The following is a 24,318-nucleotide window of genomic DNA, read 5'->3' as shown; positions in this document are numbered from 1 at the left end:
CATCCCCACGAGCCGCAGGTCATGGGCAGAAGGAAGCAGAACTGCCCTGGCTTCCTCGAAAATCTGTGCAGAAATATGTCCTTCGGGTCCAGGATAAAACCAGTCATGCAGGGCTTCTTGCCACTTTGCTGGTCATGTCTCCCTCCAGGTCACTGTGGACCATGCATGTGCCCCACAAAGGCACACTTGCTGCTTCACGGGCTCCTGGCCCTGCATCCCCACATGCTGCTCCCTCTCGCCGCCCCCACGGGGTTTCCCCCCAAGCCCCTTCTTTCACCTTGCATCCCTCAGTTCCTCCTTTGCTCCAGGCTTTCCCTGGTGTCTCAGAATTCTGATCATTGCTCCTCTGGAGCTCCATCCCCACTGCTCCTCCTCGTCTTCCCTCTCCCTATGGCTTGAGAGACCTGGAGAGATGCTGACCTGGGACAGGATGCCCACCTGGGACAGGATGCTCATGCAGATCCACCACACACCAGGCAAAAGACCATTTCTCCATCTCAGAGAAGGGACACCCCTAACTATGTCCTCTACCGGTCCCCGCAGGTTCCCTTTGCATCTCTCAGCTCCAGGCTCAAAGGCGAAGCTGGTGTTCACTAAGCCCCCGTCCAGCTTTTACAGGTTTTTCGACAGTTTAAGAGGGTTTTCTTGTGTTATAGCGGAGCCATTCATTTAATGGCTTTTCAGCACTGCCATTATAAACCAGAACTTTTCAGGTGTTTATTACTCAGCTTTAAAAATTGGCTCTATGCTGAAATTTGGCAAACGAAGTGTCAGCCTAGGAGAAAATTTTATTTTTTGCCAATTTTGTACTCTAAAAAAAAATGACCCCATTTTGGCCTCCATAAAAATGCAGCTTTTGCTGCCTCTGTGACACTGGTGAAGTAACGAGTCAATATTGTAATATTGCCAGCAGAGCTGCAGTGATTTAATGCCTAAAATTGCTTTGAAGGTGAAGAGTGCTATTGAACTGCTAATTATTAACTATTATTACTGATCCTGCCGCACAACGAAGATGCAAACAGAAAACAAAGGGAATACGAAATGTCACTGGAAAAACGAGGCAGAATCGACAGGAGGGTCCGGCGCTGAACACGGAGGAGCTGGAAAACAAGAGTCGGGAGCGTTGGCAGGGTGGGGCCCCCCGACGGATGGAAGAAGAACGAACGAACTGATAGGGAAATATTATTTTTCATTTTCCAGGACGGTATTTCAAACACAAATAAAATACAAACGATACCGCATAGCTCGCTCCACGCCAAAGCTAGCAACGATGTACGATCAAAATCAGCTCTAAACCAAGCTGAACTGGGGTCAGGAGGGACCTCGTATTGCTCAGCTGGAGCCAAGAGGAACTTCGCCATTGATTTCAACTTGCAGAAGACAGAGCCTTGAAGGCGCTGAGGACGGGCGACCTTGCCTCGGTGGACACGCACCCACACAGAAATGGGCTAGGAATTTCAAAGGGCTCAAAAGATGTACGCATCCCCCAAATCTTTGGCATCCTTTCACATCCCATCTGCACGAGGGCAGCAGCATCCTGTTAGGTCCCGTTTCTCACACATCTGCGTCACAATCCCCCCCCCATAAATCTGACCTAGGCTGATCCAACTTGGTCTGAAGACCACTCTAAACCTCCCAAGCCACTCTCTGCTTTACCTTCTTAAGGGACTGCGGTTTCAGAGAGGAAGGGTAACAGGGTGAGTATTTCTTCTCTGGGGGAAAGAGTGAGGACCAGGAGGTGAGCCCGGCCAGGGCACGCTTCCATTCGGAAAGTGCCGTATCAAAGCAGCACAGGGAGGTCATCAGAGCCGCTTTCAAACATGGTGAAAAGAAAAAAACAATTTATCTTTCTGGAAACTTTCTGCTTGTCTAAGTGGCAGCTATTTAAATACAATTAACAAGCAAATGATTTTAAAATTACAATACATTTAATAAGGCAGCATCACAAACAATTTGCATCTCATTAAAGTGTTGGAAGCTGCAGAATCAGCCTCCCAAATGGGCTGCACATCAAGTGGGAAAACCAGACGCAGTCAAGAGCTTCTGCACTGTCCTCTGACACCGGACACACGCCCGGAGGACGGCAGAGCGGAGGGACTGGGTGACCCATGCCAGCCCCCAGCCAGGCCAGCCCCGTCGGGAGCTCCGGCCACGGCTCCCGGCACAAGGAAGGATGCCACGAGCCAAAGCCTTGCTGGAAGTGGGTGTAAAACGAGGAAGGAAGGAAGGAAAAGGGTGTGTGGGACAGGCACTTTTTAATATACATTCGTGAACAAAGAGTTTAAAGAAATTTCAAGCTATTTACTCAGCTATATACATATATAATTAAAAGTTTATAGATTACATCGCCACAAACCTCCCGAGATTGCTGCTGGGTTTGGACACACATTGATTCCCAGGAGCCTCCTGCAGAACAATCCCATCCTGACACGTGCAGCAGGAAAAGCCTCAAACACGTAACAGTTTTAAAAGCTTCCAGCTCACTTTTAACTGTGATTTACTGTGGTGGCTCCGCGTAACCCGGAGGATGCAGGAGCACTTCCCAGATCACACACCACTTCCCCACGTGCCTTTGGTTTCCTTTAGAAGGACACGCTGCCGCACCGAGACCAGCTTCCTGGATCACATCCTAGGATGCAGGCTTTGGTAGGCACAGCTTTACTTGGGTACCCGTGTGGGTAAGGGCTGCTGGTTTTCCTACCAGAGTAGGGAAGCCACCCATGTCATACGAGAGCCTTCTCCTGTGGCCAGTGGAGGGGTGGCATCCATCAGGAGGCTGGTGGGAAGCTGTCACCAGCGGGAGGGAAGGAATATACGCAGTGGCTTTACAGGTAACGCATTAGCAAACTCCTAGATGAATGAGGAACGCAGCTAAACAGCCTTAATTTCAATTATCAGGAGGGCTTGAAGGCGAGGACATCCCTGAGAGAGGACATCCCTGAGTAAGTCGCTTTTCACCATCAGCCTCAAGTGCTGGCACCGTCTGCTAACAACAGTGACTTAGGGGCCAACCACACCTTCAATCTAAAAGCTTGCTCCAAAGTACTTCATGAACTGGGAAGGCACAAACGATCCTTTCTCTACAGTTCAGCGCAAGTTCTGACACAGCCTTTTGCTGTCTGTGCCTAAAACTCCACAGGCTCTGGAGCTGCCCGTGACAGTTGTTTAACGCTGCGCAGCGCAGTTATATACAACGCTGGCAGGAGAGAGCAAGAAAAGAGTTTACAATTGAATCTGCAGAGGAAATTTGGGTAAGTTGAATGTAATTATCCATTTGGAAGCCGGCCAAGGGCTGGGACTACTCAAAACCAGGAGGGAAGCTGTAAAGAAGTGACCGGTTTCGCTCGTCCTTTGAAAGGCAGCGCCTCCGAGCTGCCCCGTGGGCTCGGTGCTCCTCGGTGGGGAGAGCAGGGCCAAGGGCTGTTCCCAATGGGAACGTGTTACTGGGATCCTCAGATCCCATCCTGCTGCTGACACCTGGAAGCGGTGACAGGGAGGCTGGAGGCACTCGGGCTCCCCAGCGCCTTTGCGAGGGGGTGGCAGCTTGAGTTGGGGGAGCCCAGTGATAAAAAAAAAAAATTAAAAAAAAAAAAAGAGAGATAGAAAAAGTGACTAATAATAAATAAAAAACACCGGTAGAAGCAAACCAGTCGTCTTCTTGCCAAGCGATGTGTGTGTAACCAGCTGCTCTGGGCGCAATGTGCCGGAGAAGCCCCGGAGCCCGCCGGTAGGTTCCCGGGTCTCTCCATCCCCGGTGCCGCCACCGCCAGCGTGCGTCACCCCAAAGCTTCCTGCCCAGAGAGGCCACCGACTATTGACACGGGCCTCGCGCGCTCCTTTTACAGACCTGTGGTTTTTGTAGCGTGTCAAAACAGGATACTATTTAAATTTGAAATGTTACGATTTAAACAAAGACGAAATAGTTATTGCTGTTTTAGCAACCAGACATCACTGGGGTTTGTTTTTAAAAAGCCTTCGTCCGCGTTTGCCAGCACCTTCTCTCTGCAAGCCTGGATGCGAAGACAAGTGCCTCAGCGAAACAACGATCACTTTCTATGAATTACTGAACATGTGTAATTCATTTATCTGTAATATTGTGCTAAACTCAGCTCCAATTAAACAAACGAAAACACCTGCTTAGCACACATAGATCTTTCCATACCTCAGGGGAAGACACATCCGTGTGCTCTGTAGCACAATCTGGCTCAGAAGCCTAGACTAACAATGCAAAGCTGGGATTTTTTTTGGGTTTTTTTGGGTTTTTTTAAATGCACGCAGGCAAGGAGAGGTAAAAAAATACAGACAGTGGGATTTGGGGGGAGGAGTGTTTTTTTGATATATATTTCTATCTTTAGCACGTGCCGGTCTGTAACATTTAACTGCTCATCGGAGGCTTCTCACGGGCATTTGGACCCGAGGGCACGTGTCACTCCAGAGAAAAAGGCAGGAGAAAGAAAACTTCAAAACACACGTAACTGGCCCCTGACCTCATCATATAAAATTACCAAAAAGACCTCACGTTAACAAATCTATTGAGTCAGGGGAGATGTTTCCTTCTCTTGTTCTGCTTAAGGACCACGGGCATCCACCAGCACCATGGGCTTGTCCCTGCTGTCCCACCTCCCTCCCCGCCGATGTCACCAGCTCGGAAACACATCGCAGTAACACACAAACCACCCCAACCCTCCGACCATGGGGGTGAAACCACTCTCTGCGCCCCAGATGAGACCCAGCCTCCTCTCACACGTGTTTTGAGCCGCCCGAGGGCCGTCCCTTTGGGGGTGCCTCGGGAAGGAGGGTGCGGGGGCTGCTTTGGGAGCCCCGGGTGCTTTGCTGGTGGGTGCAGCAGCCGCCACCAGGAGAGCCTGCAGCTGCCAGAATCCCCTACACTTAACTCATTTCCTATTCCTTACTCAACTGCCTGCAGACAATAAGCTGTCAATCAGATCCCCACAACAACATTTACAATTATCTTCCCTCTCCTGCACCTCAGCACGCATGGCCCCGGACCGATAGCTCCAACCTAAACTGCTCACACATGAGCCACGTGCAACTCCTCTATCGCCCTAACTGCCCTGACTTGAGAAGCCTGTTAGGAAATTGGATTTCCTTGTGTTTTCAAAAAAAAAAAAAGTACTTTGGTGGCAAAGCACAGAAGCAAAAGAACGGCCCTCCTACAGGTGTGAGGCAAAAACTGCCCCAGTAATTATTACAGCATCCTGTGCAAGGAATAAGGCTTGTTTGCTGCCTTTTTTTCTCAGTTTGCTTTTTTTTCAGCAAAATCAAAGTTAAAAACTGAAAGTGGTTTTTTTATTTTCGTTTTTCTTTCCTTTTTTTTTTTTTTTTTTTAAGACAGGGTGGTCCCCTCCACTCGCTCCTGCAGAATTAGCAACAAACCACCACCGCAATTTCGCAGCTGGCCCTGCTGCTCTGGTGTGTCCACTGCCGGGCTCTCCCAGAAAAAAAATGGGTTTGTTTTTCTTCTGGGTAGACGTAGCTGAGAGAAGGCCTCAAAACGAGCACACTTTCCAAGCAACAAGCCCAAGTGAAAAATAACAGCGATGGAAGTCATAAACATACCTTCCCTTACAGTGCCTGCTGGGGACAACACGATTTAAAAATATCTTAACTGCGTTCTGCATTGCATTAATGCCCCTATTCCAGAGAGAAATCCCTGATGCTTTGGGGGCACTTTCCAAACACCGCAGCCTGGGAGACTGTCCAGGATGGGTCCATTCCTAAGAGCACCGAAACCACTGCCATGGCTAAATCGGGGTGAAATCAGTACAGTCATCGTTCACTACACTGTGATTTTACCGATTTTTCTACTCAACTGCCTGCTCAGGGGTCAGGGTGGTTAACGGTGAGGAGGCATTCACTCTCCTATTAATTGATTGGGGTAGCATCTTTGACAGCTGTCAAACAGGAAGGTAACTTGCCCTTATGGCTTTTTTTTTTTTTTCCTCCTGTTTTTTAATTCTGGCGCAGAACGTTTCTACAACCTTTTCCGATGAAGAAAATAACCTATCTGATATTTCCCCTCTCCTTTAAAATGTTTATCCTGCTCCGAAGCTGCAAGGTGTAATATCATGAAGGAAGGTCAGGTTTCAGAGAAGCTAATGGCTCGGCTGCGTGCTCCCACCACTTTGAAAAGACGAACAATAGTCCCTCAAGTGTCGCTGCCGGTGGCACAGCAGCGATTCACCACGGAGGGTTAGAAATCTGAAATTAAAATAAACTGCTTAAAAACCTGCAGATACAGAGAGAGGTGCGGGAGGCTGAATAAAACGGGACAGTTTCTTAACCCAATCAACAAAGTGCTCATTGTTCCAGTTTAAGACAAGCAACGTAGCAATAAATATTGAGCAAAGGAAGTTAACCTGTATCCACAGCCTTTGAATAAACACAAAAGTTAAAAGTAAAATCAATGCAAGGCCTTTGGCTCTTGCCAACTTGTGCTTTACTCCTCCTTGCTTGGCCTTGTTTTTGCTTTGGGGGATTTTCTTTGCCTTCTCTCCTGTTATTCATACTTTCCTGTATAAACTCCTTATCGCACAGTAAAAGGACAAACAGAAGGAACTGCCAGCGCTCAATTAAACGACGTGACCGACAGCTCGGTGGCGTTCTGCAAATCCACCTGGCTGCAGATAACCGGGAGGAAAAGGGCCGAGGGAGACGCTGACCCACAGTCGGGGGGTGCCCCCGCCTCCTTCTCGCACCCCTTCTCCCCACGGGTGACCAGACACAGCCCCGCCAGCCCTCTTTACACCAAATCCAATTTAATGTTTACCCCACGGCATTGCACAGACAGCATTTGGCATCTCTGGAGGATACAGGCACGTCCATCCCTACTACAAAAGTCGGAGCGTTTGGCTCTTGATCTCAGTATAAATAAATGCTTTGGGTAGTTCTCAGTTTTCCTGAAGTGGTTTATCCATTCCCGTGCCAACACCTCAGCCAGTAATACAGGTTTTCACAGTGAGTATTAATTCTGACTTCACTTTTAAATCAAATTTTCTTCATTTGAGCATTATTATATTCCATAGAACCAGGCGTGAGCATCATGCAAAAGGCATTCTGGTCCACGGTTGTGAATACAGCTGTGTAGGCAGAGGAGTATTTGTTTTCCAAGTAATTTGTGCACATTCACAAAATTACAGCTGTCTGCAGTTCTCCTGAAATATCTGCCCTGCTGTTTACAAGTCATAAAATGTAATCCGTCTCTTGTAAGGTTCCAATTGGTAAATTTGGAAAAATATATATATATGTGCAGTATTATTTATTTTACACTCAGATTGGTTGTTGCCCATTACATACTAGCTATTAAGCCTGTACAACACCAGCACTAACTTGAGGAGCCGCTGCCCTGAGACAACAGCGGGCCAACCTTTGCCAGAGCCTGACAGGCCTCTCTAATGCACGTTACAGATCTTTCAGCGAGTTGCATCTCCCTCTTCTCCCAGAGAAACCATGCCATGAAGATGACCACATGAAATGGAGACACGGGTTACAATCCAGCTTCAGGCAACAGGTTGCCACCTTGGCCCCAAGAGAGCTCCCGTTGGGATGGAGCTGGAAGGTCCACCAATTGATAACGTGGCCAGTGATAACGGTGACAGATCATCAACAAACAAAAGGTCTTTACACACCTACTCTTGCAAGCAAAACCAACAAGATTAAAAATACTAAATTTGCATTGGGGCTACGAACCAACAGGCTAGGCTGGTGGTTGGCATCTCCCATCAAGTTTGCTTTGGATGTTTATCCGAGCTATGAAAAGTTAGCCGAAGCACTTCTATTTATTTTTAATTTTTTCCCATGAAAGATGAGGAAATTTTCACAAATGTTTCTGATTTTTGCCTTTTGCTTCATGACTGCATAGATTAAAAACCAGTTTCTTCCAGAAGTTGTCTGAATGCACAAAATACTGTTCGCTAGGACAACAAAGTCCTTGGGATAGAAATTTTTCACAGCAAAGGCAGAAATGTGCACCGCACCTGGACAACACAAACCAAAGCCCGGGACACAAACTCTGAGTAACTCTTTGGCCCAAAGCCTTGATGAGGAGCAAAGTGCACGAACCAAAACACCCTACTATGAAATCACGGTAGGTGTGATTGCTACCGTTGGGCAAAGCAGAACTGATCACCTTGGTACTACTGGAGTGACTTGGGTGTAAAACTGATTTGAAAGAAAAATCAGAGGTGGGGAAGAAAACCCGTCTGGGATCCCTCGACCCAGTGTACTCCCTGGGCAGCTCTCACTGAAACCTGGGACAAATCTGGCCTGAGCTGTTCAACCCAGTTACTCCAACCCATCCAAGAAGTCCATGTGGCTGCACAGGTATGTCATAAAAGGCTCAAAATTGAGATGCGCCACACAGGTTAGTAACTTAAATCACTCCAACATGTGATTTGAAGCCACTTACAAAACGCATGCCACAGTGACAGAACAGGCAAGGAGACTGGAGGCTCCCGCACGGCCACCGCTGCCTCCTGGCACTATGGGGACGTGGCCCATTCTCTTATTAGTCTAGAGAAGAGAAGACTGAGGGGGGATCTAATCGATGCTTATAAATACTTAAAGGGAGGGTGTCAAGAGGATGGGGCTGGTCTTTTTTCAGTGGTGCCCAGGGATAGGACAAGAGGTAATGGGCACAAACTTGAACATAAGAAGTTCCAACCTAAACATGAGGAGGAACTCCTTCACTTTGAGGGTGGCAGAGCCCTGGAACAGGCTGCCCAGAGAGGTGGTGGAGTCTCCTTCTCTGGAGACATTCAAACCCCGCCTGGACACGTTCCTGTGCAACCTGCTCTGGGTGGACCTGCTTTGGCAGGGGGGTTGGACTAGACGATCTCCAGAGGTCCCTTCCAACCCCATATATATCATTGTGCGATTCTGTGGCGTGTGCTGCTCCCCGACACCCATCGCTACCTGAGCTCCTCCCGTCACCTCCCCGCCTCGCTTCAAAACGCAATTTCAAAACTTTTTCAGCTAGACACGCTAAACCCAGGATGTAGATTTTCCAATTAGTCTCTGTTTAAACATCTGTTGGTAGAGTGCATTTAACATTAGTTATTTGAGCAAAGCGCAATTTGATTAGGCTGTCTGAAACGGAGCCAAAGTCTGCAAAATAATAGCTCAATTAAATTTTGTTTTGCTTTCATTTGTCTTATACTTTCCTGAGTGTGATACAGTTGCATATAATCAAGTAAACTAATTCCTTTCAAAATGAGAGATTTCAGTGCCTTTTCCATCTCCCCTCAAAGTTTATTTAATAATCTATTCCATCTTCTCCATGCTTCATCAAACTTCATCCTGACACGAAGTACATTTCTTTCTTGTGCCTTCAGTCTACTTTAATTTTCTAGGCTTTCAATGGCTTGAGATTATGCGCCATTAATGTTACACCTTAAATAGATTAGTAATTTATAAAAGGCAGATTACACTTATCAGGGAAATAAAAACATTTCAGCAACGCAACAGCTTTTCCTTTGCACACACCGCAAAATGTTTTGCCAACCTGACGACACAGCTGTAAAGCTGTCAAGCTCCGAAGCCACATCCAAGCGGCGTTTCCAATTGTCTCCCCGGGTTCAGTTTCTCCTTATTCTGTTATGTTGCACTTGTTGCCCTGAAACTTCAATATTAGCTCTAGAGATTTAAACACATGAGGCAAACAGCTGCTCTCCTGCGCTCCAGCAAGCTACATCAAAATGCCTCCTCTCTTTCTCTCTTGCCTTTTTTTTTTTTTCTTTTATTCCCCTCTCCTTTCTTTTCAAACAAATTGCTGTAACTCAAGTATTTCTGCCAAAGCTGACGGTTTTAGGGCAAAATCCTGCTCTGTGATCATCACCGCAGATTCCTCCAGCGCGTAGTCCCCTCGGCCGGTGCAGGAGGAACAGCGGAGCTTCCCCACGCTGACTAAAGGAACTTTGCCTTGAGGATTAAAAAAAAAAAACAAAACAACCAACCACCACCAGTCCCAGTAAGTTAGCTGCTATGTGGATGTGTATATGATTTAAATTTAAACATTAAACACTTAAACATTAACTTCTTTCACACTTCTGTTAAAAGTTAAAAACAAAAAAGAAAAGAAAAAAGCGTGCATTCTTTGAGGGAAGAGATTTCTTTTATCCCAGAAGATTTTTGATACATAGTACTTTTTCTTTAGTGTTTTTTTTTTTTTTTTTTTAGTTTTTTGGTTTTTTTTTTTTAACATATTTGTTGCAAAGTGTGAACACAAAGGGACAAGCTGAAATAGGTATCTGGCAGGCTCTTCCCCAGCGCGTGCTGCTGAAAAGCCACAAGTACTACTGCAGTTGTTAAAAATCTGTTATTTTGACGCAGAAAGGCGAGGGACTCCTCCAGCGCCGGCCCAGCTCTGCCCCGCCACGGGCAGCGCTCTGAAATACCGCCGGCAACAAAACAGCCCGAAAAATTCGAGGCGGCTAAAGTCCGTGGAAGTTCAAAAATGGGATATGTCCTATTTAAAATGTAGAGAGCTACTAAATATGACAACCATCTGATGTATGAAAATTATTCACAACCAAAAACAGACAGTCTGGAAATAGCTGGGATGACTTCATTTAGACAGAATTACCCAAATCTGTTTCTAATATACACAGTACACATAATAAATTTTTACAATATGACAAGGAAAACAAACTTAATAAAAGTTCCTGATCTTTTGTTACACAAGCAAGCTATAGCCATGATATGTTTATAATATTTTGCCCATGATATCACAGCGAAGTAACAAAAGCTAAGCAACGCGCACAACAGTTACTAGGTATGACTTCACCTCGCGGCGCCCGGCGTGACATCGCCGCGCGCGTGGCCCCCGCCGCGGCACCTTCCCCGACCTACACCCCGCGAGGACTCGCCGGGTCGCTTTTTGACTAATCGCTTCCTTTTCTCCTTCTCCCGGGCACCCTTTGGCCGGGGAAGCCACGGATCTCTACGAGGAGAATTGGTTGGGTTTTGGTTTGTTGGTTTTTTTGTTTTTTTTTTTTTTCCCCCAACTGCACCAGGACTCATCTGAACGGTAAGAGATTTTTAGCCTGTTTCCTTCGCTCCTGGTTATTTGACAAGTGCTTGAAAACCCTGTTATAAACAATCTCTGTAGGAAAACAGATGATGTCTTACGATCACAGAAGGTAATTTTTTCAAGAACCCAACTTTTTGAGCATTTCCCAGATGCACCGCGTCAATCTTCCCGGCGTTTGACTATCTCAGCTGGTTTCCCAGCCCGGGCGTTTGGCCAGGCGGGCCGGACTGCCCCTCATTGTCACTTCTGTTCGATGGCACTTGCACCCACTGCTGTTATTCCAGCCTTCAGGAAATTTTCTAACCACTGGACGGGCTCCAGCGCTGCGCACTAATAAGTTGCAGACTGCAGCACTCCGTGGTGTGCGTGTGTGTGTGTGTGTGTGTGTGTGTGCGCGTGTGTGCGCACGCGTGTGTCAGATCAGGGCCATGGGTTTGTAGGAGGAAGGAGGCGGGGGGGGGGGGAAGAAACAGTAGTTCAAAAATGCTGCCTACTCAAATTGACAGAAAAGTGACCCCTGCACTTCATCAGAAATTCCTGCAGACTGACAAAATAAAGGAGTTTGCTTTTATCACACACAGTAAGACTCATATGGAAAAATGGAAACACTACATCACTCGACCTTAGGTTGCCCCCTTTTCAACCACAGATGAATATTATGTATAAAAATTGTAAATCAATTTGAGATGTATTAAAGGAGATTCTCTTTTTCTGTATTAAAGGTAATGCCTTTTAATCTCTAGATTTATTTTGTAATGTCAAGTAAATGAGAAAGACTTAATTTCCGTAACTCAATTTTGTTACTCTTAAGTCTATTTAGCATCTCTGCACGGTGTTCACATAATTTCCTACGCTTTGCTTGCATCAGGAAATAATGAGCAAGCATCACTTACCCAACACTGAGTCACAAATATTTGCCTACATTAACACAGCATTAAAAGCCATTTTAAACAACTTAAGGAAATGGTGCTAGCCTTTGAACTGTGATTCACCACGATGAGAAATTAAGAAACTTTTCCTCTTCTCAAGGCAAAAATCAACCTCCTGTAATATCATTAGGTCCTGGAGCAGACTTTCCTCTTGCAGATCCCTACACAATAGATTTCTTTGCTTAATGAAACTGCTTCTGAAATTTTCCTACACTCAGAGTTGGGTACTTTGAAATTTCAATCTTTTCACATCCTTGAACTCTCATCAACGTGTTTTTTTTTTTTTTTTTTCCAGTGTGTCAATAAAATTGATTACTTGCAGTTCTGAACTCTGTTCTGCACATGGAAATAAAACAATTTGTTTTAAAGTATTTTCTCAAGAAAGCAGAACTTGGCAATCGTATCTACAAGATCAAAAAAAAAACCAAAAAAAACCCAACTAAAACAAAAAAAAGACCAACCAAGCAAGCAAGGCTTCCTCACAGAAAGCAAAACGGAAAGAAACCTCTCCAGCAAAACAAAAGAGAAGCACCGTTCTGATTTTACCACGGCGGCAACGCAACGCGAGCTAAAATTCCTGATGTACACATCATCAACCTCACCGTTGTTCTCCTGATTGATATATCTCCCTGTCGGGTATGAACCATCTTTTCGGCTCATTAATACGTTCATTAATTTGTTATCAATTCTAGCTCGCTGGACTCGCACCGCTCGGTAGCGTGGCTCAGGAGCGCCTCGGCGGCGCGGGCGCAATCACACGCACGTACGGACCCCTGACCCCCCGGTTGTTGAGATGCCTCATACCTACAACCGATCTGTTGCTTTTACAAGTTTAATCTCGGCATTAAGGAGCTGGCTGTGGAACCACGTCGCTGTAACATCTTCAACCCAGCTGTACATCATATAAACCGCTATAGGGAGGGGGCAGTCTCCCATGATTCCTAGTAGTGGCGCATACCTTTAACTCCCTAATCTGTAATACTACAAAATACCGCTCTCATTTCTTCCCAAGCACAAGTGGACTACCAGCAAGGGTCCAACAGTGTTATTCCTAATTACCTTTTTTTCACTCTTGATCCTGTGGCGCTCATAATTAGTTACCTGGGGCTGCAATCCAATTTGAAGTGATGACAAGAAAGTGATCCATGAAAAAGTAATAAGTTAAATCCAATTTCAGCCTTCCTCTAATTAAATGCACATGGAACTAATGACTCAAACCCTACCATTTCAGTGATAATGGTAATTAGCGAGGTGGGAGTCACTCTCTTTTTTCAACACTGTAGGTGTAAACCACAAGGTAAAATGGCAGGAGCGCTCTTAATTACATGTGTCATTTTGTCAGCAATTTACACACTTCTGACCAGTCAGGAAGGTTTCATTTGTTTTCCCCTTCCCCGAGGTGGGTAACACGTGGCCGGTCTCGGGCACCGCCAGCCCCACGGCCCCGCTCCCAACCTGGTCAGAAATCACTTCTTTTTTTTTTTTTTTTTTTTTTAAAAAAAAAAAACCAAACCCGACTCTCTAAATGTTTAATGTCAAAGCAGAAAACCTGCTAGAAAATTATACTCGGGGTGCTCTAACGAGACACAGGGCTGGAAATGAGGGATACTGGCTTCTACTTTCAGTTTCGCCCCTCAGGACCGACTTCTCCTTAATAAGATGCTGATGCCAAACTCCCAAATACCCCGGCAGGAGCCCCGCGCCTCAACGCCACTGCAGCTCCCTGACCTTGGGCGAGTCACTTAATATCTCTCTGCCAGGGTTTACACGGCTACAAAATGAGAATAATCACGTTTGCTGCCAGTACCTCACACTGCCAGCTCTCCCAATATATTGGTATTTTCCTAGAAGCCACGGGTTTTTTGGAATCATGTAATTACAGGACGATCATAGACTTCTTTCAAGAAAAACAAGTGTGTTTGTCACCTTTCTGCTCAGTCTGAAAAGCTGGAAAATCTGAATAATAAAGGCTTTAAAAAAATACAAAAGGGCAGCAAAAAAAGGCCCCCACAGGTTTCACTGAAAAAAAACCCTTTAGTATCAAAATTTTCAAGCTGATCGTGTAACTTTGAGGACCTGACTCAGATTTTGTTCTGTTTGTGGGGTGGATGATATTTGCACTTCACGGACATATTCCAAGAACTGACTAACACCTATAATTGGGCTTAAGGATGAAAAATAAAAGAGCTATGGGTGCTTTGGTAGAAACCAGCAAAACTCAACTTTGCTTTATTTCCAAAGTCAAAAATAAAAAAATGAAGGATTCAAATGGAATTTTCGCAGGTAAACTATTTAAACTCCGGAGAAGCGAAACCTCAACCCAACTAGAGTTGGCGGCAAAATTCCCAGTGGCTTGACTGAGGCTAAAGTCAGATCAACTCCTGTGTTTGAGAGCGAAACCGAGAGATACTCACACAGACGCAATAAATGCAATAATACTTGCAAATTTATTTCCCCTCCCAAATTATCTGCTGAGACGTAATTTCTCTACCAGTTGTTAAATTTACCATTATGTAAAAAAGGTACATCGCGTGTAAAACCTGAGGCTACACAACCTGATACTTGTGCGCTCCAAGCGAAACAGAGAATACCCTTCCCTTCACCTTTCAGTGTTTATTACATTGTCGAGTTAACGATTTCGAATTTCATAAAAAACAACAATAAATGCCCCTGACATCAAGCTGCAGTGATTTTTTTTTTTTTTTTCCTCTTGCCCTCTTCTATTTCTCAAGATACTGGAAAGAAATATTAAGATAATCCAGCATGCAAATTAAATTCTACAAAAGCCCAGTCAAAAGGCTGCTTTTAAAAGCAGCAGTATGCAAAGGCGAGGACAGCTCTGTCCTCTCAGCCTCCCCCAGTCTCATCCCGAAAACCTTAACCAAACCCAAATTCTTTTCTTGGCCGTGACTTAAAGGGAAGATTTATTTTCTGTTTTGTCAACCGAAAACAAAAGTTTCCATCTTAGTAATGTCATTGTTTCTTCTCTCCAAACACACACAGGTTAACTATGGCACAACAAATCTCATTTAATCACATAAAAAAGTCAAGCAATGGGTTTCAGTTGCGAGATACTGACTTGGACGTCCCAAATCTGTTTTCAGTCCAGTATCCAACTTTCAGCTCAATGCAACACACAACATTTACGTCTTTAAAAAAAATCGTATTTTTAGTATTGCCAAAACACACATGCACTTTTACTTTCTTGGGAGAAAAATGTGTCTCTTGATTTGTTTCCAATCTGTGCGCTCTTGCCAGCAACTAAAATGCTTGAAGAACCAAAATGAATAATCGTTAAGAGCATCAGCAATTAAAGCTCTGCAAATTTTAATCAATACATCTATTAATACAAAGATATATTTATCTTGGCCAGGAAAAATGTGCACATTTTCAAAATCCTAAGCTTACCTGGCCTGTTAAATTATTTGTTTCACAGATTCAAGGAAATCCAATGTCTATGGCAAATATATTATCAAACATGCTTTAGTCTTTTTTTCACTTCCAGTAATTTTTGTGGGGCTGATATTTTTTTATATTCTTTTCCCAACTGCTGGTTACTAAATCCATTCCTTAACTTTCAATTTTCTTTTGTTTGTGTCATCAGGCTGTGAAACCAGAGGTCACTGCCAAATATAAAGCACAGCAGCGTGTGATAGGCTCAAAATGTGAGTCATCGTGTATTTGGAGATTTATTTTTTTTTCAGCTATCAGCAGAGCACTTCTCCACTCCTGCGTCCAAGTTCTTATACACTAAATATCTCAAAATTTGCTAAAAGCAGGTCTCCAGGTAGAGTTATCGAGGTCAAGAGACCCCAAAGACATCGCTGGAGCCCATTGTCATGTAAAGGCACCATGCCCCAGCGTGGCCACGGGAGGCTGGGATATATTTAAGTACCGTGGCTATTTGATCGGTGAATAAAGAAGGAATATAGGAAATTATCCACGAGGCGGTACCAGATTAGCTACACAGCGTATACTAGATTAATTTTCCACATCTGTTTGCGGCGGAGGGGTTTACATGACAAAGCCTGCCAGCCGGCATTAAAGTGCGGAACCCGAGACAGAGGGAGCTCTTCCAGCCCCGCGTGGGACACCACCAGCAGCACCACGAGGCACCTTATAGGAGAACCAGGGTGAACAGCATCCTTTCCCCCCGACTGATGCAGACGCAGCCCCCCAGCGCCCGTGTCAGGGAGCTTGCACCAGTGCCCTGGCCAAGCACAGCAGAGATAAGCCATGCCTATGGTATTCTTGCAATGCACAAAGTCTGTTTGTTGGAAAAAAAAACAGCTAACTGCTAACCGCTGTGGCCATCCAAGGAGACATCTGTATCTATAAATTAAGTGCAAAGATGGCTCGGTGCATCATTTAAGCAAACTTTTGAAAAACGGGCGCATTTCCACCACCCTCAACATTTATTCTACGGACTGCCGGCAACGGGTATTGCCTCGTCAGCGCGGCGCCACCCGGCTTCAGGGGGTGTGGGTGCAGTTTGACTCCAAAATTCTACCCCCAGAGCCACCGTTTCCTTTCGGCAACAGATTTTCATTGCGGGGACGCATTGGGGGTCCTCTTACCTTCAAGAGGACTTCCAGTAGGTTTCAGACCGCAAAAGCACCGGGAGTGAGGAGGAGGGGAAAAAAAAAAAAGACTGGGCAGTCATTTGAATCAGTGAGTGACAGGCTGGGCCAGCGCTCTGTATACATTAATAAATTAGAATATTAATTGTGTCTCTGACTGCAGGAGCTGCTCCAGTACTTTAATACGTACCAACAATTGGCTATGTTATGGAATCCGCGATGTGGCCTTCACTGTTGACCTCTGCAACACAATTCCCAGTCTGACTACGGAAACTGTTTGGTTTGATCCTTTCAACTTATTTGAATCCTGACAAATAAGCTCACAGCTGAAAGGTCAACACAGTCATATTTCATCCTCTGGAGCTATTCTTAAGACATCTGCACAACAAAGCACTTCTTTTAGTACCTGACACTGGACCTAGCCAGCACAATCTCTCATTAAAAATGTCCCCAGTGGAAGAGTCTATTAAAAGGCATATGGATCAGCTATGGATTTACCAAATAAAATATTTTTGAAAGCATTAATGTAACGCTTTGGATTATGGTGCTCTACGCTGCCAATAAAATGTATATTTGCCCAATGACAAAATGTTTCATACTTTCCAAAAGAATAATAGCTCGGCTATAAAGTGCGAGGTGTTGTCCAGCAGCCTGAGCACGGGGGCGGGAGCCAGGAACTCATGAATCTTAATCCTACCTCTAAAACCAATTCCCTCTGTGATCCTGAGCAAGTCACTTAACCTGCTTCCCTCAGTTTCCCAGTCCAGAACTGGGATAATGCTACTTACTTATCAGACTTTCCTTCTGGGGATGTTTTGGAGATTAGTATTTGCAAAATGCTTTGAAGATGAAATCACTACACGAAAGCTCGAAGTTGTCCACGCTGGGCCAAGGGCTGCAGTTAATGGCTATTCCTCACTCACAAAACTCCCCTTGAAGTCCCCGTCAGCTTTACTCGGGTAAGAACCGCAGGATCGGCTCCCCTCGCTTTACTGTCAAGGCCTTTAGCGATGTTGGCTTTACCTTCCATATTCTACTACATATTTAAAGAGTCTAGGATCTGTATTTTTGGAGGAAAATAATCTGAAGCACATATAAAAGGCAAGAGAAGCAGCAACGCTGTCAGGGAACTCATGGTGATAGTATATCAAACTAAAAAAAAATTAGAAAGAGCAAAACAGACATGAGTTTGACAATGTGCTATGACAACAAGTGAGGAAAAAAAAAAAAAAACACCCCAGAAAGAATTTGGGGCTACAGAGGCTGAAGCATCAGATATAGAAGAGCGAGATAAGATAAATGTCCCGGCTACAGGGCTTTGTGCGACTGTAGCTGAACCGCTGTATTCAGTAACTTATTATCAAAAATACAGTGACACGCTGCAATTGCAAAGAAAGCAATAATAAAAGCAATAACCAGCTGCAAACCTGCAAAGTGGTCAAGGGTCTAGAAGTGCCGGTTTACGAAATACATAAAGAACTAGATACATATAATTTGCCAAAACTGGCAAGTACACGTTAGGATCTAAGATGTTTGAGGAGTGCGAACACGAGGCGAGGCAAGGGACTGACTCAGTATTTATACAAGCAGTATTACTTGGAGCAAGAGGATGGAATTAAAAGTGGAAAGTTCCTGAGCGTGTGCTTTGTTATGGAAAACCATCCGAAGGAAAATAATAGCGGTCCCACCACCACTTGGGATTTCTAACACTAGAATAGTGGAAAAAAAAAAAAAAAAAGGAAAATGTGATACATGACCTAATAGGTCTTTCTTGTCTTTAACTCCCGTGATTTATCCCACAAGACTAGCAGAACGCTCTCCAAAGCCGCATATGTGTGCATACATCTTGTGTTTGGGAATGCTGTGTTGGTTTTAGCTTTCTGAATTCATAACGGCACAAAGCCCGATAATATTTAGATTTTATTTCTGAAGATGTCCATAAATCAGCAGACAATAAAAGGGGAAAAAAAAACACACCGATGATATGATATCCTCTTATTTCCCAATATCCTTGACACAGCAAATCAACGGTTTGAGTGAACACAGACTACAAACGGAACAGCAATCAAACAGAAATGTTAATGCAAATCTCCTATGCACACTGACACGGTAACAAAAGCTATTCCATTTTGTCATGATCCAACCCTACTAATAAAAGTACATGCTCGAGATCTGTAAATATGCAGTGGGTGGGATTTTCAAGAGCACCAAGCACCGGTCCTCACGCCACCCACATCAGCCACAGCCGCTCTGTGGACTTCACTGGGAGGAAGCTCCTGAAGGCCCCATCCCAATGTTCACAAGACACATTTATTCAGCTTTTACAAGCCCCGGCCCCTCATGGAGCCACAAAGGCTGCCCTTACCTGAAGAGCTGGCTGTTTGTCATTCCTCTTCGGAGACTTTAATCCACTAACTTGTTGCTGTTGCTGCTGCTGCTGCTGCTGTTGCTGCTGCTGCTGCTGTTGCAGTAGAAGCTGCCGTGCCACCTGGAGAGCCTGCGAGGAAAGAGGTTGGAAAACTTGAGTTCACAGCAGACAGCACGTGGGGAGCTACAGACACAGCACAGGGTCAAGGCACTCCTTGGTCATGGGGCACCACTCCGCTCCCAAAGTACCTCCACCCAGGAATGCAGTGGCTTCCATAAAAAAACAACGTAGACACTTGCACACAACAGGGTGATACTGTACCACTGGTTTTCCCATTTTGACTATGGAGAAAACCAGCAGCACCTGAAGTTCAGCTCCTGCGTGAGAACCTCAAGTAACTCCAGAAATCCCGGTGGTGAGCACCATACAGTTATTTTAATCCCCTGCCTGGAGCAGCTCATACCCCTCTTTGCTACTGGGCAGGCTCACGTGCTAATGGCTTTCATGCTCCTCTTCTCCAGTGGGTCAAGTCTGGTTTATGGAAGAAGACAGTTGTATATCACTGTCTGCCCTCCTGAGCACCAGAGAAAGTCAGGGAAGTTTCTGGAAGGCTATGGTGGGAGGAAGAGAAGAGCCAGCAGCAGGTGAAGCCGTGCCAAGTCCTGGAGGTACCATGGACTTAGCATGCCCTCATGCTAAAGGCTGAGGAAGCTGTGAGGAGCAATGAAAAGTGGGGACAGCATCTCAATCCTCCAAAATCACTAAGACCAGCATCAGAGACTCGGATGGGAGGCGTCAGAGCAGCAAAAGGACAGTGTGGCTTCACGGGATGAAGGGGCAAGGGACATGATCCCAAAAGCATGAGCAGAGCATCACATGGTGGCAGATTATTGCAAAATTTCATGCAAAGCAAAGGAAAAGCATCCCTGGGCACTGGAGCCAGCCACTCCATGAGGCCCCATTTCTCCATCAGGTGGGGAAAACTGAGCAAAAGGAGATGAAACACGGGGGAGGCAGGAGAAGGAGCAAGTCCCTGCCCTGGCTCCCTCTTGGCCCCCCAGCCAGGGGACCGCAAGGAAGAGGCCGATCCCTCAGCTGTGGCACAGCTGAGGCTCCGCTGGTGAGACCTGAGCCCGCGGCTCCCGGAGGATTCACCAGCGCCGGACTCGGGCTTTCTTGGTCTCCTTGGAGACGTTCAGTACATGTGTAGGTGGAAAAGTGGGAAGGCTGAAGACTTCATTAATGTAAAACAAGAAAAATAGTCCCTTTGCAAGATGCCTACACGGAAGGAGGGAAAAAGCCTTCCCCACTCCTACTGTGTATGCTCTCTGAGTGATTTAATTAATACCTATTTAATTAAGGAGTCAGATACGCTTCGGGTTTCACTTGCTTCTCCAAGTTGCAAAGTGTTTCATCTCAGCGCAGAACCGCCAGGAACAGTTTGATACCAAGGACTGCAAACTCGGATCCACCACCCCCCAGAAAAATCCTGTTGTTTCACGGCCTAGACCCATCTATTTACTTTTGAAGGGACATCAGGCAGCCCAGGGGGCTGAAGAACCACCGCTGCCGGCCAGCACGCCAGGGCAAGTGGGGAGGAAAGACCTTACCGCGCTCTGGCAATGAGCCCTCCTTTCAAATTTAATAACAAGTCTCCACTGGATCAGAAAAACTCTTTTAAGGGTGGATGAGATTTCCAACAGAGCTTGGTGCGATGAAGGGAAAATCAGATTTTGCGTTTCAAGCTGGTTGGAGCTCAGTTGCACCCGCAGCATCTCTAAAACGGTCCACGTCCCTGCGAGGAGCTGCCGGGCACAGGTGCGCAGCAGGGCGGGCGAGCATCTGTGCTCCCACACACCCAACCACCCCTGCCGTGGGTTCAGCGCCAAGAACCAGAAGACCCTACCAATTAATACAATGCAACAAAGGAAACCTTTATGCAGAACGTGCTAAGTATGCTTAAAAAAATGTTATTTTTATTGAATTAGCTTATTTAGCTGTTAAAGCATCTTCAAGGGTGGGCAGAGGCAGCAGAAATAAAACCTACAAGACTTAAGGGGATGGGCAACAAATACTCACGTACTTAACAGGGGTGTTGTATGGCTTATTTAATTAATGAATACTTGTAAAGCACTCTGAGTTGCTCAGACAAGAAGCGCTATACAGTACAAGCGCAACATATTATTATATATTATTAAGACTGGCTCTGCAGAAGAATAATTCCAGGTAAATGTGCAATCAAATGATCATTTTAGTTCCCAGTAATTAGATGCAATAGGCCAAAAAAACCACAGAAGCCTTTCTTTAATCACACACTAAACAATCAGAACATCCCTAACCTTTCAAGCTACAGCCTTTTTGAATAAAACATCATCAACTTATAGATATTATTCCAAAAAGAACCAGTCACCATATGTGTTGTCTCTTTGAAATACAGTTGCTATAGCAGACCCTGCATGCATTTCATGTGATATGATCATATTCTATCCGTTCTGGCAGCTGAGAGGTTGCACAACTAAAATTGGCTGCCAGAAATTTTTGAAGATTCCCAGAACAAGTAGCCATGCAAGAAACGCTCGCTTTCTACTCGAGCTGGCAGCGAAGCTCTGTGCAGCTCGGCAGGGTGGCCGCTGCCACCACGAGACCTTACCACGGTTGACCCCACGCCGATGAAGATCTCTGCCCTCGGGGCCAGGCTGACAATGGCGAGGCTCTGACGGAGCAAAGCCAGAGCTCTGTCCCCGCTCCAGTCCCACCGACACAGCACCCACGTCCCCGCACACCCACCCCTGTGCAGGCTCTCCACTCGAGGTGACATCCACACCTCCCCGCTCCGTGTCCTGACGCTGAGACCTGGCGGGACCAGCGATGGTGAGAGGGAGGGACCAGCATGGAGGATGGAGCAGGCCGGGAAGGAAAGGATTAAAAAGAATGGGAATAATGAATGAGTTGGCTGGAGGGAGCACCATGGATACAAGGAGCCGGGATAGACGGGAACAGCAAAGGGAGAAACACGGAGGGGCAGGTGCGGGTGAGATGGCAGCGAGCTGACAGCCCTGGGGATTGCAGCTCGAAATGGCATTTCCCATCTCTCTTCTCTCAAGATTTCGCTCTTCCGCTTATAAACAACTGACAGCAATAAACGCTAAGCATCAGATGAGCTTGGGTTTAAGATGTGGAAGGCTGTTTATAGCTCAAATCTGGTTCTAACTGAACATCTGCATCAAGCAGCTACTGCGTCCTTGGTGGTACGGTGAACCCAGGGATTCCCAAGTCCCTTTGCCTTTCTACATCTCCCTCCTCGGCTTTTCCTCCCTCCTGCCCCAGACCAAGCACTAGCCCTACACCATTTCTAAGTCTCATCCGCACTCCTTACACACGACGGGACGCGTAGAAGACAGACGGTTAGCTCAGTACGGGAAGCACCAGCCCTCATTCCTCTTGTATGCAAAGCATTTCAAGCTCATTTGGAGTGCCTTCATGAAATTAATTTGCTGATGTCAGTTCAAGCCCGGTGGACACCTGCCCTCATTACGCCGGCACATCCCGTTTAATCCAAGCCGACAAGCGCCGTACCTCTACCCCCTTCTCCGGTTCCACACAGCAACGGCTCCCGCGTGGAGCCCTCGGCTGGATGCCGGCATGGGAGCCCCGCTGAGGCTGCCGACGCCGCGCAGCGCTCAAGCGAGGATAGACAGGGAAATTAATTTGAGAGCGAAGTCAGTCCCACAACCTTCATCAGCACGGAGATTCGCAAGCAGGCCTGTACATTAATAAAGCTTCCTGTGGGAGTAGATGTTGCCTTTGATTTGCATGTGAATTCAATGCTAGTGAGAAGTGCCAGACTGTCAGACATGGAGACCAAAGTCTCTTATCTTTCCAAAAGCTTCTGTAGCAGTTTCCCCACATTTCCTTAATCATCTGCCTTGTCCTCAACTTACTGAACAGGCAGTAGAGAGAGTAAAGCTGGACTCGGTTCAACTCCTGCTGCTGCCAAGTCCTGAAACAAGGGTGCCAGGACTGTTTACTGCTAGCCAACAGCTCTGCTAACGTGGCCCTCTCCTCACGAGCGGGTGGCTCTGACATCTCCAAGCTCTTTTCACACATTCCTCCCCACTGCCATAGTTACATCCTAAACCTCCACCACGTGCTTGCACTTCTGCAAGTGAACAATTGCCAGGGGCTGTGGTAAACCAGTTTGTGTTTGTGCATCCAGGCAACTGAGTTCTCCTCTATGGGACCAGCAGGTAGAGTCGCCAAGAGCCCCCGAAACCACAGAGGTGCTTTGGATGTCTGGGACCGTGATTACCAGCAGCCGCTTTATGGGCTGCCCACCTGTCCTGATCGAAGAGCCTGCACGCCTGGTGATGGCTGCTTTGGACAACCAGACCCAGAAGCCAATCCTGGCCTCCTGGCCACAACAGCATCAGCAAATGTCCTCCCCTCTGCACCAAAATACAGATAGGAAATCCTCCCACCTACTGAAGGAAGAGGAAGAAAAGCATTCTCTAGCAAGTGCATCTTCTGAGTGCCACGGTTTTTGGTCACCACCAACAGGGATCTGAAAGGATGACATCAGTACAAGGCTCACCACCAACCGAGTCATCTTGATGCTGCTCAGCGCTACACCCAAATGCAAGATACAGTAAATGAACTCTTGAGCGATTTTCTTATCCATTAGGAAATCACCCAGAGATAAGGAGATTTTCTGGCATAAAACAGAGACCAGCAAAAAGGCAACTGAAACGCTGTCCTTCAGAGACATTGCACAAACTTGGGATGATATATGGGAGCCACCATCAGGTGACACCTAACCCAGGAAGCATTTTAACAGCACATTCGCTGTGAGATGAATCAAGCCTGTTTCATTCAAAGATGCCACAGAGTAAGTGGGAAGCCCCACCAAAAATCCCTCTCCCTGTGCTTAGGGAAGTGGCAACCATTTAATGTTTCCCAACGAGTCAAGTACTGGAGGGGAGGGGGAAGTACACATCGGAGATGACCAAGACAATTTTATTGCAAGATAGACAGAACGTGACTTGTTTGCCCAGCTGTTGTTTGCCCAGAACATCCGGCACTGTTATCACCCGAGTTACTGTTGAAATTCAACATTTTCACTCAAGTGGCCTCTATCTTTTGGTTTCACCATCCTCTTTGGGCAAGTTTTCCTTGAAGGGTAAAAACGTAGCCCTGCCTCTGACTTCATGTGGCTAGAAACTCCCGATTCGGGAAGGGGGCTGGGGAAGGGAAATACACTGGAAAAAAAGGGTAGAACTTTAAAAATAGAAATGCTGCTGAAATGCCATATACTTGCTTACAGCGTCGGTACATAAGGAAAACAGTAACAAGATCCAGTCCTATGGAGCCTCTTGCTAACTTGTTCCACCGCTG

The 24,318-nt window shown here is 46.1% G+C and overlaps 1 protein-coding gene across 10 annotated transcripts in view; it reads right to left on the bottom strand.

The window, feature by feature from the left end:
• The window catches only part of FOXP1 (forkhead box P1), a 166,189-nt gene that overhangs the window by 91,236 nt on the left and 50,635 nt on the right, over positions 1-24,318 (bottom strand). For all 10 annotated transcript variants that reach the window (XM_074152037.1, XM_074152034.1, XM_074152032.1 and 7 more), the window contains one exon: positions 18,925-19,056. In XM_074152037.1, coding sequence (XP_074008138.1) covers positions 18,925-19,056 — 132 coding nt within the window. The remainder of the gene's footprint in view (positions 1-18,924; positions 19,057-24,318) is intronic.

Source organism: Numenius arquata, chromosome 8, assembly GCF_964106895.1.
Source record: "Numenius arquata chromosome 8, bNumArq3.hap1.1, whole genome shotgun sequence".
Classification (NCBI taxonomy): domain Eukaryota; kingdom Metazoa; phylum Chordata; class Aves; order Charadriiformes; family Scolopacidae; genus Numenius; species Numenius arquata.
This window is presented reverse-complemented; position numbering and strand designations above follow the sequence as displayed.